The sequence below is a fragment of the Phaenicophaeus curvirostris genome, chromosome 2 (assembly GCF_032191515.1).
Source record: "Phaenicophaeus curvirostris isolate KB17595 chromosome 2, BPBGC_Pcur_1.0, whole genome shotgun sequence".
Taxonomy (NCBI): domain Eukaryota; kingdom Metazoa; phylum Chordata; class Aves; order Cuculiformes; family Cuculidae; genus Phaenicophaeus; species Phaenicophaeus curvirostris.
The window spans coordinates 83,812,696-83,826,372 of record NC_091393.1 but is presented as its reverse complement, the minus strand read 5'-3'; the positions used below and the strand labels follow the sequence as shown (position 1 = coordinate 83,826,372).

Sequence of the window (13,677 nt, the reverse complement as noted above, 5' to 3'; positions counted from 1 at the left end):
AAAATAAACAAACGAAAACCACTACAAAAGAACGCCAAAACACACGTGTGAAGAAGCTGAAAATCTCAACTAAGCTATGTGTCACCAGCATGCTTGGACTCCCACGGTGGCTGTCCGAATGTGCAGCTGATGTGATTGCTTCAGCGTGTCAGTTCTGGAGACTTCAATGTGTTTGGAGCCGATGCCAGTAACAGTACCACCTTCCTGTCAGTAGCCAAGAAAGATTGCTGCCATTATCTCTGGGCCTATAGCTTTTTCCCATGATGCGTATGTTTATTGCCATGTTTATTTTCCCTGTCTGTGTAAATGTAGTGGTCATTATGTACTGCAGTTGCAGTTATCCTGTCTGAATGTTATAGTGATATAGCTCTGATCAGGACTCTACTGCTGTTTAAAATATGAGAGAAAGAGGGTTTTGTTTGAACTGATATATTATTTTTTTAAAAAATAGTAGTAGTAATAGTATTTGTGTGCATGAAGATGCTGTGAGAATGGACATAGCAAAGTAATAGAGTTAGTGGCTGTTTATGGATATGGATTCTTGGTTTTGCCATCTCTCTGCAGTTTTAAAGAATATCCTCACGTACAATAAGGAGTTCCCCTTTGATGTTCAGCCTGTCCCACTCAGGTAAGAAAGAACTGGGTTACTTCATATGCAGGTATGTATCTGAAAAGGAGCATAGCCTGGGTCCTGGTGCCTGAAGCACTAGGACTTCTCAGGCACCTACTCGCTTTACTGCTTTGGGTAAACTGGTTAATAAAAACTGGTTAATAAAAACTATTGAATTCTGTTTGTCCAGGTACCGCTAAAAATCAAGCCCCTGCTTTTGGTAAAATCAGGACTTCGTACATCCTCTCCCTGAAATTGCCAGTATTGTTGTCTCTTTTTTGTAGACTCTGTGCTTTCTTTAGGGCTGAGCTCCTGCAATCTCTGTCAGAGCCTGTACGTATAGGTAGTAGTTAATAAGAAGTATGAAATGATATTAAAGCCTGTTACCTCTAAATTTGGATACTGACTTGTGAGTTGAAAGCTAGATGATGAATGAGCTTTGGTCTCATTCTTCTTTCACATGTTTTACAGGAAGATTTTAGCACCTGGAGAAGAGGAGCACTTGGAGTTTGAGGAGGATGATGAGGAAGGAGGAGCTGGAGCAGGGTCTCCAGACTCTTTTCCTGCTAGAGTTCCAGGTAGGGGCACTGGCCTTGCCATGCCACACCAGCCTATGTAGCATATGTAAGTTCTGTCTCCGAGAAGTCCATTTCTACACCAGTGATTTGAAAGGCTTAAGCGAGGAGCAACAGGCTGATGAAAACTCTGATGCTGTATCAGAGAAACACAGTGGTGTCCAGTGGATTTATCTTTTTTCTCAGTGAACAAGATCTTATTGCAAAACAGTTGTATGGATAACCTGTGAGCGTGGTACCATCTACCTTAAATAATTAGCTATTATTCCTTGTACAAACTCAGTGTTTTCATTCCATGCACTTTCTTAACTGTGTGAAGTGTTTAAAATGCATTCAAATGTAAATTGTGGCAAAGTTTCTCCTGCAAGGAGCATCACATGCTGCTAGAGATAAGTTGTTGCTGGTTATTTTTGTATCTGGTGAAATAGTATCTGGTGAAATCAGATTTACCATCTGGTGAAACAATGGCTTAGACTAAAGTCAGGCTCTGAGAGGATAAAGCTTTGGTTTTGATAGTGTAAGTCCTTGTCCATCTGAAAATGCTAGCAGAACTGACTATACCTACAGATTCTAGAGAGAGTCTTCCTGTCTTTTCAGCTTTTCACAATTTGCCAGGTAAGTTTCTACTTACAGAGAAGGCTGGCAAGCTTCCTATTTCAGGAAGGAGGTAGCAAGTAGGGAAACTAGTACTGGAATTATGTCAAAAAAGCTGGAGTGTTGCATTACTTATGCTTGGAGAAAACGCATCTCTGTCCTTAGATGTGAGCCAGTGCATGCTACAGAATATGATCCCTGTGGGCTATACGGATGTAAATATACACAGTCTACAGTTGTTTATGCTAAGTTAGCAAATAAACTGTAATATGTTTACTGTCTTGGTCCTTGTTATTCACCGTGATAAATCCATTTATGAAGATGGGTTCTGTCTGTCAAAAGTACTGCAGAGAGACCTTGAGAAGCTGTTGGGTATGGTGGTGAATCTGTAAGGCTGTGTCAGTTACCACAGAGCCAACTTTTACCTCTGTGCAGCCCATTAGAGCTGTGTATGTGCTTAAGAGAATCTAAATTGATGATAGACAGATTGAGTTTACAGTGAAATAATTTTCAAAGTAGGAAGGTAGCGAAATCTGAAAGGGAAGAGATTTGGGCCATATGCTTCCTTACAGAATGATTCCTCCATAAGACCATGCTTTTAATAAGAGATGAGAAGAATTCCTGTATTTACTGATATTTATAAACTGTGTACCTAACTTTTTTGATTTTTTTTTTTTTTTTTTTGCATTAAGGTAAACCTCCCCATAGCTACAATACACATCATAGGGGTGGTGCTTTTGTACTGCTTGAATACAGATCTTGTTTTGCCATTAAATGTATATTAGTGTGGTATTTCTTACCTGATTGGAGGTTGGTCTGTTGCTCTTTCTCTGGGTGGTGAGGCTTAAACAAAAGCAGTTTGCATCCTTCAGGGGTAAGCCTTATAATATTGAATTGATAGAACTCTGCTACACTCTTTGCTTCTGTATGCCTTTAATCCGTAGTGCATAACTGTATTGTCTAACTGGTCGTCTTCTACATGCATGGCTTCATCATTATCACATTGTACCATTCATCTAACCCAGGAGCCAATGAAAGTGTGATACATTTAGCATATACAGTCAATTCTTTGAATGTGTTCGTGTAGCTATGATGTCTGTCATTCAGCTCTTAGTTGGAACCCTCAAAGTACAGTCTTTTTGGCAACAGCTGTAGTACTAGGCATCTGTGCGTTGATCTTCGTTTCCTTTGGTACCAGTCTTACTGTGCTAATAAAGACTTTCTAACTGGCAATGTAGACAAAGGTAGGTGTAGCTAGATTTTCTTTAGTCGAATACTTATTTTATAGGATACTTTACGCAAAGAGAACTTATATAGTTAGAACTATATGCTGTATGGACCAGAACTGAGCAATGGCTTGCTGTCTGTAACAGCGAAGGTTTCCTGCCTTTCTCCGGCTTGTATACTTCTTTATTCTAGTGCTGTGCTGGCACTGGATTCTTCTGTAAACTGTTCCCATTTGTGAATCCAGCAGGAGACTTGTCACTTTTCCCCCTTTCTCTGAACTAGGGTTTGCAAACAGAGACGCTGATGCCTGTGTGTTGCTGGCAGCGAGCTGTTGGGTTGACTTGCCTTCATGTGTCTGAAAGGCACTTGTAGGAGGATACTTATTTCATTTGTAGATGCTTCCTTCCCCCTGTGGCTGTGTCAGAAATGGCTGGCAGCTTGCTCATGAAAAGCCTCAGTGTGCACCTGCTGAGGACTGACGGCCCCAAGCAGTGGTGGCAGACTGGCAGTGTGATGCTCAACCCTAGTGAGGCTATACCTTGGAGAAGTTACTGTCAACTAATGGCTTCTATCTGAAATTACTTCAGAGCCTTCAGCAAAATACCTCCTTGGGTGGTTGTGGCTCGTGTGACACGTGTTACAGTCAGCTGCTTTAGTCCATTGCTGGCTTGGCTGTTCTCCTGCTGAGGCAGAAAGGAGACCATCTGTCCTACTGTTCTCTTGCCTCCTGGTAGTGAGCTTGACTTCTCTGTTCATTGCAACCCTGCCATTTCAAAACATTCTGGAAAGCATTTTTCAAGAATGGAATAATTTTTCTGAAGCCACTATTTTTATAATAAATGCCAGTCTGATGCATCTTTCAGGTAATTTTTGTGTCAAATATCCCTTTGAGTGATGGTCAGGAAAACTGAAGATTACAATTGCTCTTGGGAAGCATGTTGCTTTTAGGAGACAACTGAAAGATAATAAAGTTTTGTGCCATAGAGAAGATGGGCTTCCTTCTAGTTTCATTTAAATTGTAATAAGAGCTCTGAACATCTATTCAAGAGAGATGGCAAGATGAACTAGAGCATTTATGCTGCTTTGTAGAAATAGGTGCTCTTTAAGTTTGTTTTTTAACATTTCTCGTACTGTTGCCAGAAGCTTGTCCCATTAATTCTGAACAGTAGGTGGAATTTTGCTGTGATATGTGAAGTGTCTGCAGACGTGGTACCTTGGAGGCCATGAGTCTGCTAGCAGCCAAGATGGGAAACGCAGAAATGTACTGCATCATAGAATGGTTTGGGTGGGAAAAGACCTTGAAGGTCATCCAGTTCCAGCCCCTCTGCCGTAGGCAGGGATGCCTTCCACTGGATCAGGTTGCTGAAAGCCTCATCCAGCCTGGCCTTGAACACTTCCAGGGATGGGGCATCCAGACTTCTTTGGACAACCTGTTCCAGTGCTTCCCCAGTGCCTCATAGTAGAAAATGTCTTCCTAATATCTAATCCAAATCTCTCTTGCTTGAGCTTAAAAATAGATGTGAATTCAAGTCTTGTTGATGATCCTGAAAGAGTGACTGGCTCGTGAAATCTTGCTGAAGCTGTGACTGTAGTTCTAAGAGCAGAATACATGGTCCCCTCTTGCAAAGCCAGTCTCTCCAATAGGACAAAACCTCTTTGCTTCTCAAGCTCCTCAAGCAGACAAGAAGATAAAGTATCAAGGAAAACCCATATTGGGACTTGCCAAAGGAAACTATTACTTTGTTTAGCAAGCCTTGGGATAACATTTTTTTTTTTAATTAGAAAACCAAAACTTTAAATCAAATTGCTCATGAGTCTAAGCATTTTCTGTCTTGGTACTTCATCTAATAGTGGAGAGGGGCTTTAAGCCTGCTAGTTTTTGCTAAAATTGACATGAAGAAACCTACTCCATTGTTGGTCACAATCTCATGGCTTTTAGTGAGTTTGAACACATTGGATTTCTTGCTAGCTGCACTGTCTTCCTCAGCACTTCGATGATTCATTTACACTGACCACAAAGTTTTAGTGCTAAATGTTCTTGATGCAGAACTCCTTCCTTAAGGGCACTTGGGGAATGAAAACAATTATTTATTTATATTCTAACACTAAGTAGAGGCCAGTAGAACTTAGATAATTAAGAATCTCTCTTCTGGTTTCCTTATGTCCAGTGGGATTTGCAACAATGCTGTTTTTCCTCCTTATTCTCCCAGTCTTAAGCATTCAACAAGAAGCCAAGTCATGCTCAGTGGGGTGAGACTCCTGATTAAGTGTCTGAACTTGCTGCAACTGCAGATTGAATCCAGCCTCCCAAATTCAATATTTAACAATTATATAAAGTGGGTTCCACGAGTGAGTTATTTTGCTTGAGAACAAGAAAGAACGTTTTAAACAAAGCTCCTCTCTATTCTTATGACATTGGATTTTTATGAATTTGCTTGACATGAGGCAGTCCTGGGCTTTGAAATCTGTCAAGTGATGTTTTGTGTCTGTGCACACAGACCTTCCCATAGTTCTGTTCTGTTGAGGTATGAATCCTTGGGCTTTGAACCTCCTAAAGAGAGCAGCATCTTCAATGAGAGATGATGGGATGAGCAAGGTCTCTGCTGTAAGATGACACCAAGGGTTAATAATATGCTTTGCTCTTTCCAGGTACTTTATTACCCAGATTGCCGTCTGAACCTGGGATGACATTACTCACCATCAACATAGAGAAAATTGGTCTGAAAGATGCTGGGCAATGCATTGATCCTTACATCACAGTCAGTGTAAAGGGTAATGATTTCTGTTCCTTGCTCCTTGTTTATAGTTTGGAGAGAGTGTAGTTTTTGTGAAAGCTGTATCGATTTTTTTCAGCCTGCTGGGAAAAAATGTGTTGGTGCTTGCATTTTCTGTTGTGGACTTAAGGCTTCTGCTTTAATCAAGGATGGAAAAATTCTGTATTTGAGAGACAGTGGGAGGTGAATCACTGCAAGAGACATGCTTATTTGTGCACTCTGGGGTGCCTTCCCCATGCTGGCAGCTGAGTATCAGTAACTTGGCAAACTGTACTTCCCTATTCCAGCTTCTTCCGCTGACTCTTAAGTACAGATCTGTTTGAACTGCTTGTACTCCCCAATACATATTGGTCTCTGGAGATGATGAGCCATAGTTCATGACTCCTTTTTTGCCCTGTCATTAAACTAATTTTTTAGTAAAACAAAGATCGTCTTACCAGGGCTTAAGATTTAGAGGAATGGGAATGGCTTATGGAATGAGTATGAAGCTGGGAAGCAAAGCTTGCAAGGAAAATAAAATGTTTTAGGTTTGGTAATGAAATATTTTGGCCAAAGCCTGGTGGGCTAACAGCCCCTGCTGCTTTGAGAGGTTCCAGGAATCCAGAAGAACCTCTCTCTCTGTTAGTCTAGGATAGACAACATGAGGATTTCTCACTGTGTAGGTGACATGGTTGCTGTGTTTTGAGGCTGACATTTTTGGTATTTGTCTTTCTAGTGGGAGCACTTGCCTCTTTCCCATTTTGCATTTCTTAGCAAGAAGCCCCTATACTCAGAATTGGTTACCCTTAACCTGCCTTGCTTGGCTTTACAACCTTTTGAGGTGTATGGTTCTTTTTCTTATCATATAAACATTCGTAGCTGAGCCAACATCCTCTAGTTATTTTCAGTTGTGATACTGACCTTGTATGTGCCCTGTTTAGATGTGCTATTGGATGCCAAACATAGGCATAAAATATTGTTAGATATGTGATCGGGGCTTCTTCCAGCAGACAAGTTTTTTTGGTAGAGTAAGGGTCAAGATACTGAATGTCGCTTGAATCCCACTGATGTTCTCGAGGGTTACCTGCCAAAATATATAGATAGAAAGCTTTACCTAATCTCTCTTCCTGAGATGACTTTTTTCAACAATGAAACCTTCCACTTCTTGCTGGAATTTTGTGGAGCTTCACCTGGTTGGTGTGGGAACTGGAGCATGACTCTTGCCCTCCCTAGGTGATACAACTGCCTTTTTGGTTTCAGTCTTGGAAACCTGCAGTTATTTCTTACGGTGTTGCCTTCAGTTTGCAGCACTGTTTTTAGATTGTGTAACTATTCTTCAGGATCCATTTCTCCATTTAACTGTAGATCTTTCTCTGCCTCTGATATGCCAGAAAGCTGAGGGATGGGTAGGTTTTATCAAATTTAATTCTTCCATGCAGTTTCTCTTGGCCAGCAGAAAAATACCAGCCCTAACAGGGTTCTAACATTGGATCCTGGAACTTATCAGAACTTGTAAAGCAAATATTTGCTGTTCCGTGCCACTGAAGTGTTTGTCTTTCTTAAGTTATTACATATTGTAAAAACTGTTGCTTGCCTTCAGACCTAGCTCTCTTTTCCTTTCTGGAGGTAAGGGAGACCATGTGCTGCTAGGAAAGTCTTTCTGTTAAGATGTGGGTCTCCATTTGCAAGCTCCTATAAATGGCGAGTGCCATGTAATGATGTAGAAAATGGGATCAAAAAGTGGGGAGGGGGCAGGCTATTGCATGGTCTGCTAGTGGTGACAACTTATACTTTATTTCTCAAGATTTTTGGTGAGTAGCAATGACTTTGAAAAGTTATTTTGTCCCTGTTAGGAGTCTGAAGATGCATCGTAGCTGTTTTACTTGGTTCTGTAACAGGCTGCTCTTCTGCAGGTTGCAACAGAGGTTTATGCCAATATTGGTGATCCCAGCCCACTCCTTGGATGCAGTGCATCAGTGGTGCCCTGGGACATGTGCACTATGTCCTTTTAATCTTGGCCACTGCTTTAGCAACTTTTCTCCACCTGATAGAAAGGGATCACTAATGAGAGGAGAAAGAAGTAAATGTACTTGTGTAAACAGTGGAGACTTAGTAAGAAACATATCATCTGTGGTGGCTGTGTCTGAGCAGTGGCAATCAGTGGCCAGCGCAGAGCTGGAGTCCAACCCATGGCTCTACCGTGCCTCTGCCTGTGGAAGAATCAAGAGGAATAACGCATGTTGAGTCTAGGCAACAAAGCAGGGCATATGCATCTTGTGTAAGCCATGCCAGCTGTGTACTGCAGACCCTGCATGGAAAGCAGCCTTTGGTGTATATCGCTGAAGGGCTGAAGTCTTGCTGAAGTCCTGCTTACAGAGGGAATGGAATCCTTTGCTGGCAACAGAAAGAAGTGCACTCTTAAAAATGAAGAGGGATAATTCCAAATTTTCCTCTTAAATATTGTCAGAACTTCACCTGTGTTTGCATTGCAGTCAAAAAGATAATTCAGTGACTGTTAAGGGGTATGATTGCCACTTGTTTAATATAAGGGGAAAAATCCAGGTGTGCGTTAACTTTTTGCAGCAGTGTTAGTAGTAATTCATAAATCTCTTAAAGCAGGACATTAAAGTCTCAGAAGCTTCTGCCATTCTCATGCTCTTTCTTTCCTGCAGATTTGAATGGGATAGATCTGACTCCTGTGCAAGATACTCCAGTGGCTTTGAGGAAGGAGGACACGTATGTCCATTTTAATGTGGACATTGAGATTCAGAAACACATTGAAAAACTAACAAAAGGTACGTAGTATCCAGGATCTGAAAAGGGGCCCAGGAGCTTTGAAAGCATAGACACTAGGCTGTTCCTGATCTAATAAACAGGCTGTGCCCGAGCTGCTGCTGTGAGGCTCAAGGTCCAGAAAAGGATAAAAATAGACCTTTGCAACCTGTCTCTTTCAAGTCAGTTATTGCAAAGACTTGCAGACAAGGGAGGAATGAAAAGAGATAAAAATGGTGCAGTCTGCTCGACTGTGCAGGTATTGATTAGCTGCTTTATCACCACGTTAGTCATTGGACAAACTGTTACCTGGATATGAATAACGTGAGTGAAGAGTAAAAGCTCTTGTGAGTGTGGTGAGCCTTGTAAGAACATGGTATAACTTCTGAGTAACTGACAGAAGTGTTGGGGATAATTCTCTCCAGTGTATGTGGAGCATCTTAATGGCAGAGAAGTTTTCAGATAACTATTGGCTGTAATTGCTAACTTTTCTATTAAACCATTTTCCACTCTAGGTGCAGCTATTTTCTTTGAATTCAAACACTACAAGCCTAAGAAAAGGTTTACTAGCACCAAATGCTTTGCTTTCATGGAGATGGATGAAATTAAACCTGGGGCAATTGTTATAGAACTGTAAGTGACTCACAATTATAGATGCTGATGGCAGGGGAAATGGACTGGACTTCAGTTACAATGTGTGACTTGTTGCATTAAGGAAGGAATATTCTATTTTTAATAAAGAAGGGAAGATAAAATTCTTTTGGGCAAATAAAATGGCTAGAGACCCTTCTTAAAAACTAAACTCTTTCAGAATAAAATGCTGGTGTTTGTCACTCAGTTTTGTATGAAATTAACCAATTTCATATGGGAAATTTTAATTTTGACCTTGGATTGAGCATCAGGTCTGCTATATTTAAAAAGTCACCTCTTGCAATCTTTGGTACAGAACATCTGTAAAGAAAATCTGATCTGAGATGTGGGTACTGATTTACAGTTGAATTTCATGAACATTTCAAAGCATTATTGGGTGATGGTGGTTTTTTTCCACCCACTGTAAGTACACGGAAAAATAGATTAGCTAGTTATGTTGTGGTGTTTGATGCGCATCCTACCCTTACTGTGGGGCTGAAGTTCTGATTGAGGTTTTTGAGGGTTGTTTCCAGGAAGAAGGTGAACCTTGCAGGCCTGGGCATCTTTATGAGGAGTGCTTAATCTGCGCTAGCTGGAGAATGTCTGAAGTACTGCATAACTGATCCTGCATCTCCTATAGTCCAGAGGAGTACGTTGGGAATTCTCCTTACAGAAACCTTACCTTCATTTAAAAATGGAAATCTTTTGTTAAAATAGTAATCCAGAGGAAACGGTGGTTTGAGTTTCTTCCTGTAAATCTACTCATTATTTTTGCTTCCAGTAAGTCTTGTCATAGGATCATAGAATAGTTTGGGTTGGAAGGGACCTTAAAGATCACCTAGTTCCAACCCCCTGCCATGGGCAGGGACATGTCCTACTACATCAGGCTGCTCAAGGCCCCACCCAACCTGGCCTTGAATGCCTTCAGATGTATTTAAACAATTACAATAATAACATCTGTACAGGAGAGCCTTTCTAGTTTGCTTTAATCTTCTTACATAGCCATTGGGACTTGGAGTAACTTACGTTCTTGTGGTTACAGGTACAAAAAACCCACTGACTTTAAAAGGAAGAAATTGCAACTGTTGACCAAGAAACCACTTTACCTTCACCTCTATCAAACGTTGCACAAGGAATGACCCTAGTTGTGAGACTTCTGTGAACTGAACCACAAGTCATGGTAGCTGTGTGTAGTAGCCTTAGCCTTTGCAGGGCTGGAAAACGACTGTATTCATGCCAGTAGGTCAGACGGGACCATCATGGGCTGCACAGCACTGCTTCAGGGTCAGAGACAAGCCTACCATTCCAGTGCAAGATTTTTTCAGTACTTTCCAGATACAGGTTTTTCTGAGAGCCTTGAAATATGTTGACTGCTTTTCCTAGTTTTGCTGTTCATCACTTTTTATCTTAACTGTTATTATCCCTTTGCCTCAAACTCTACTTGAGGATGGAAAGTGCCCCTTTGCCAAACCTGTAGCAATAAAGATGTGGCAGGCCTACTAACTGTTTACATTTGCTGTGCTATTGTAGTTCCTCTCATCTGCATTTGGGAGTTCTCTGTAGTGGACTGGGTGCCAGAAGACTGGGAAGATGATGAGGTGGGTGGGAAGGAGCTTGAAGTACTGCAGATGATAAAGTGAGAGAGGAGGGTGCTGGGTCAAGTGGGGTGGCCACAGAAGAGCTCCTCAGTCAGCTGTTCTGCTTTGGGCCAGGAGGACAACTGCAGATGAGAACTCTGTACTATGATTTTAACAGCCTCGCCTGATCCACTTGTACTGAGTTTTGGATACAATGTGTGTTGCAATCCTTTGAATCACCATTACTCTCTAATAGAGCTATTTTTTCTGTATCTTGTCGCGGTGTGATTTACAAATGTGGGTGGGGGATACAGAGGCCTTCTCTGGGGCTTCATCCTCATGCTGGTGGCTGTTCCACCATTTCAGTGACAGCAGGACAGGCCCCTCAGTGTTAAATGTCAATTTTCCAGAGCTTCTGGTAAAGTAGATCTGGCCAGCAGGGTGACCCACGTTTTATGTGCAACTGCTGTTCTTACGGAAACTGATTGTATGCAGTTTTCTGCATCTGTTGTGCAAGTCTGGAAACTTACTCTAAAAAATTACCTGTTTATGTAAGTAGATAGGTTTATCATTTATTTTCTATATTTTTGATTTGGTGTGTGATAAGCTGCAGGACATGGGCTTATTGTGTCACACTTGCATTCACCTTTTGACCTAATAAAGGGACAGAAGTAGAACCCAGTCAAATCTTTCCTATATTTGTGTGGATATTTAATACAATACTTTAAGGTTTGATGTATTTCCTGCATATCGAACTAGTGCCTGCATACTCTGCTGTGCTAACAAAAGACCCAGCTTCCCAAATAGTGTCAATTATTAAGTTTGTTTTAAACAGTCTGGGTGCAGATGTATCACCGATTTGTCTTTTATGTCATGTTATGTTCCTCTTTAATGGGAAAGAGGTTACTTTTCCTCATGATATTTGTCTGGCTACAGCTGTGTTCATCATTTTTGGCTTTACCATGTTGATTAGGATAAGCGGCTATTGTTGACTGTCCTGATCTTCTTGCCTTTCCTCTGTTCTGATACAACTAGTGATGAAAATATTTAGGTGTTGCAACAAGTCAGCAGTACTTCCTCAAATTCCACTGCTTGTTGGGGGAGGTAAAAGTGCAATTTTTTCCTGCTTATGGGTCTTTACAATACCTCAGTGGTATTACAGCTGACACAGTGGATGTCAATCCCTGAAAACATATTCCTATGAGTTATGGAAAGATCTCTGAATGCAGCATTCTGGGTACCAGGCAAGAGGATGCAGAAGTTCTTAATAAATAAATAAAAATCATCCTTTGAATGCTGCAGCAGGGTGGAGCACAGCGTTGGTCTGTGGCTGAGTGACTCTGAGTGCTGGCAGTTGCTGTGACATGCCCCTGCTCTCTGGCTGGCTCCAGTCTCTGACCCCAACCTGTAGCAGTGAGGCTCCAGGCCAGGCACCTGGCAAGGGCTGGGTCTGTCCCAGCTCTGCTGTTGCCTGTGCCTGCCGGCATCACAGGTGGCGCGGTGGAAATACTGCAGTCAGCCAGTTGTGCGCTCCCAGAGGGCTAGTCCACCCTGCTCGAAGTTGTTACAGCTAATGGGGGCGGCGGGGGAGGAAGGGAGGAGACATGGAGTGTCACAAAGCTTAGTGTCGGGGAAGGAAAGATCCTGAACTTTGAGAACCTGACTTTAAAAACATGAATGTTCATCTGTGTGTGTGTCATTACCCACTGTGTGGAACTGAACGCTTTCACTAGAATTTGCAATTCAAACCCATTGTTTCAGCTGCTTACCTTGACTTTTCCCCAGCTTGTAGATGTCTGTTAACTCCAGTTACATGAAATGTCAACTTTGAAGTATTTCTGTTAAATACACAAGTAGAGCTTTGTATTTAACTGATTATGAATTAACGTCTGTAGTGTGAAATACCACTTTAAAATTGCTTCTCTCCTTGGTGGTTTTTCCGTGAACTGTCTTTCACCACAACGACAACTCCTCTCAACACCAGCTCTGGTATGGTTTTATGCTTTAGTGATGTCCTATCCCGTCTTTCATCTTAAACCTAAAGCTTAATATTTGTAATATAAGAATGTAATACTGCGATGGCAAGTTTAATGGCCGCTTGTACTCTGGCAGTAAAGCTGTGATGGCCCTTCAGTAAGGTTTTTTTTATTCCTAGTTGTTTTCTCTTCCCTTTTTTCTCACTCAGTGTTACTTTTGGGTGGAGCACTTTTGAAACCCCTCAATGTCTGGGTATGTGGCTGGCTCCACCAAATACTACAAGGATGGGTATATAGTAATGTTTAACATTCAAGGTCTTCTCTGAACATCTACCAGCGTGGGATATTTTCTTTAAACCTGTGCAGTGTCCTGGGGCTGCAGACTGAGTTAAAAGCAATACAGGTTAACATGGTTTACTTTTTAATGTGAGTGAACAAGGGTTTAAAAACATAGCTCTACTGCCAAGGAAGCTGAATTCATCTTAAGTCCTGAGTAATGTGAAAACTCAGCTCTCAAGCTGTGCTTAATACTGAAAGTCAGTCTTGAAAGTAAAAAGCAATTATGAAATTTCTTAAGTTATTAGAACCTGCAGCCCTTATCTGAATAGCTGAGCTACCACACAGCTTCATCAAGGCTTCCAGCTGTGTCCTGCCCTTCAGCTGAGCTGGGCTGCAGCCCCTGTTTGTCCTCATGAAGCAAGTCTGTAACAGACAGGGCTAGTTCCACAGCAAGGTAATAGCAATCTTGCAGCAGCAGTTACTCAGCCTCGATTCAATTCTGGAACTCGGTCATGGCTGCAGCATTCTCTGGTTAAATTTCTGAACCCGTGTCCTTTCTGAACAAAAGAAATGTCACTGAAATAAAGCCTTTGGGGTTCAGCAAAAGGAATTTTGCTGTTTGTTATAATTTTCCTTTGCATTCAGTGTCAATTGTGCTTCTGGTCTCTGACCAGACACCTTTTA

General features: G+C 41.6%; 1 protein-coding gene across 3 annotated transcripts in view; it reads left to right on the top strand.

Moving 5' to 3' along the window:
• Positions 1–13,282, top strand: part of AIDA (axin interactor, dorsalization associated) — a 31,278-nt gene extending 17,996 nt beyond the window's left edge. The window contains exons 5-11 of one of the 3 annotated variants that reach the window (XM_069852674.1): positions 565–628; positions 1,082–1,188; positions 2,805–2,816; positions 5,656–5,778; positions 8,432–8,554; positions 9,047–9,164; positions 10,204–13,282. In XM_069852674.1, coding sequence (XP_069708775.1) covers positions 565–628; positions 1,082–1,188; positions 2,805–2,816; positions 5,656–5,778; positions 8,432–8,554; positions 9,047–9,164; positions 10,204–10,300 — 644 coding nt within the window. In that variant the 3' untranslated portion in view covers positions 10,301–13,282. The remainder of the gene's footprint in view (positions 1–564; positions 629–1,081; positions 1,189–2,804; positions 2,817–5,655; positions 5,779–8,431; positions 8,555–9,046; positions 9,165–10,203) is intronic. The other 2 variants (XM_069852675.1, XM_069852676.1) reach the window with 2 other exon arrangements.
• Positions 13,283–13,677: the final 395 nt, after the last annotated feature.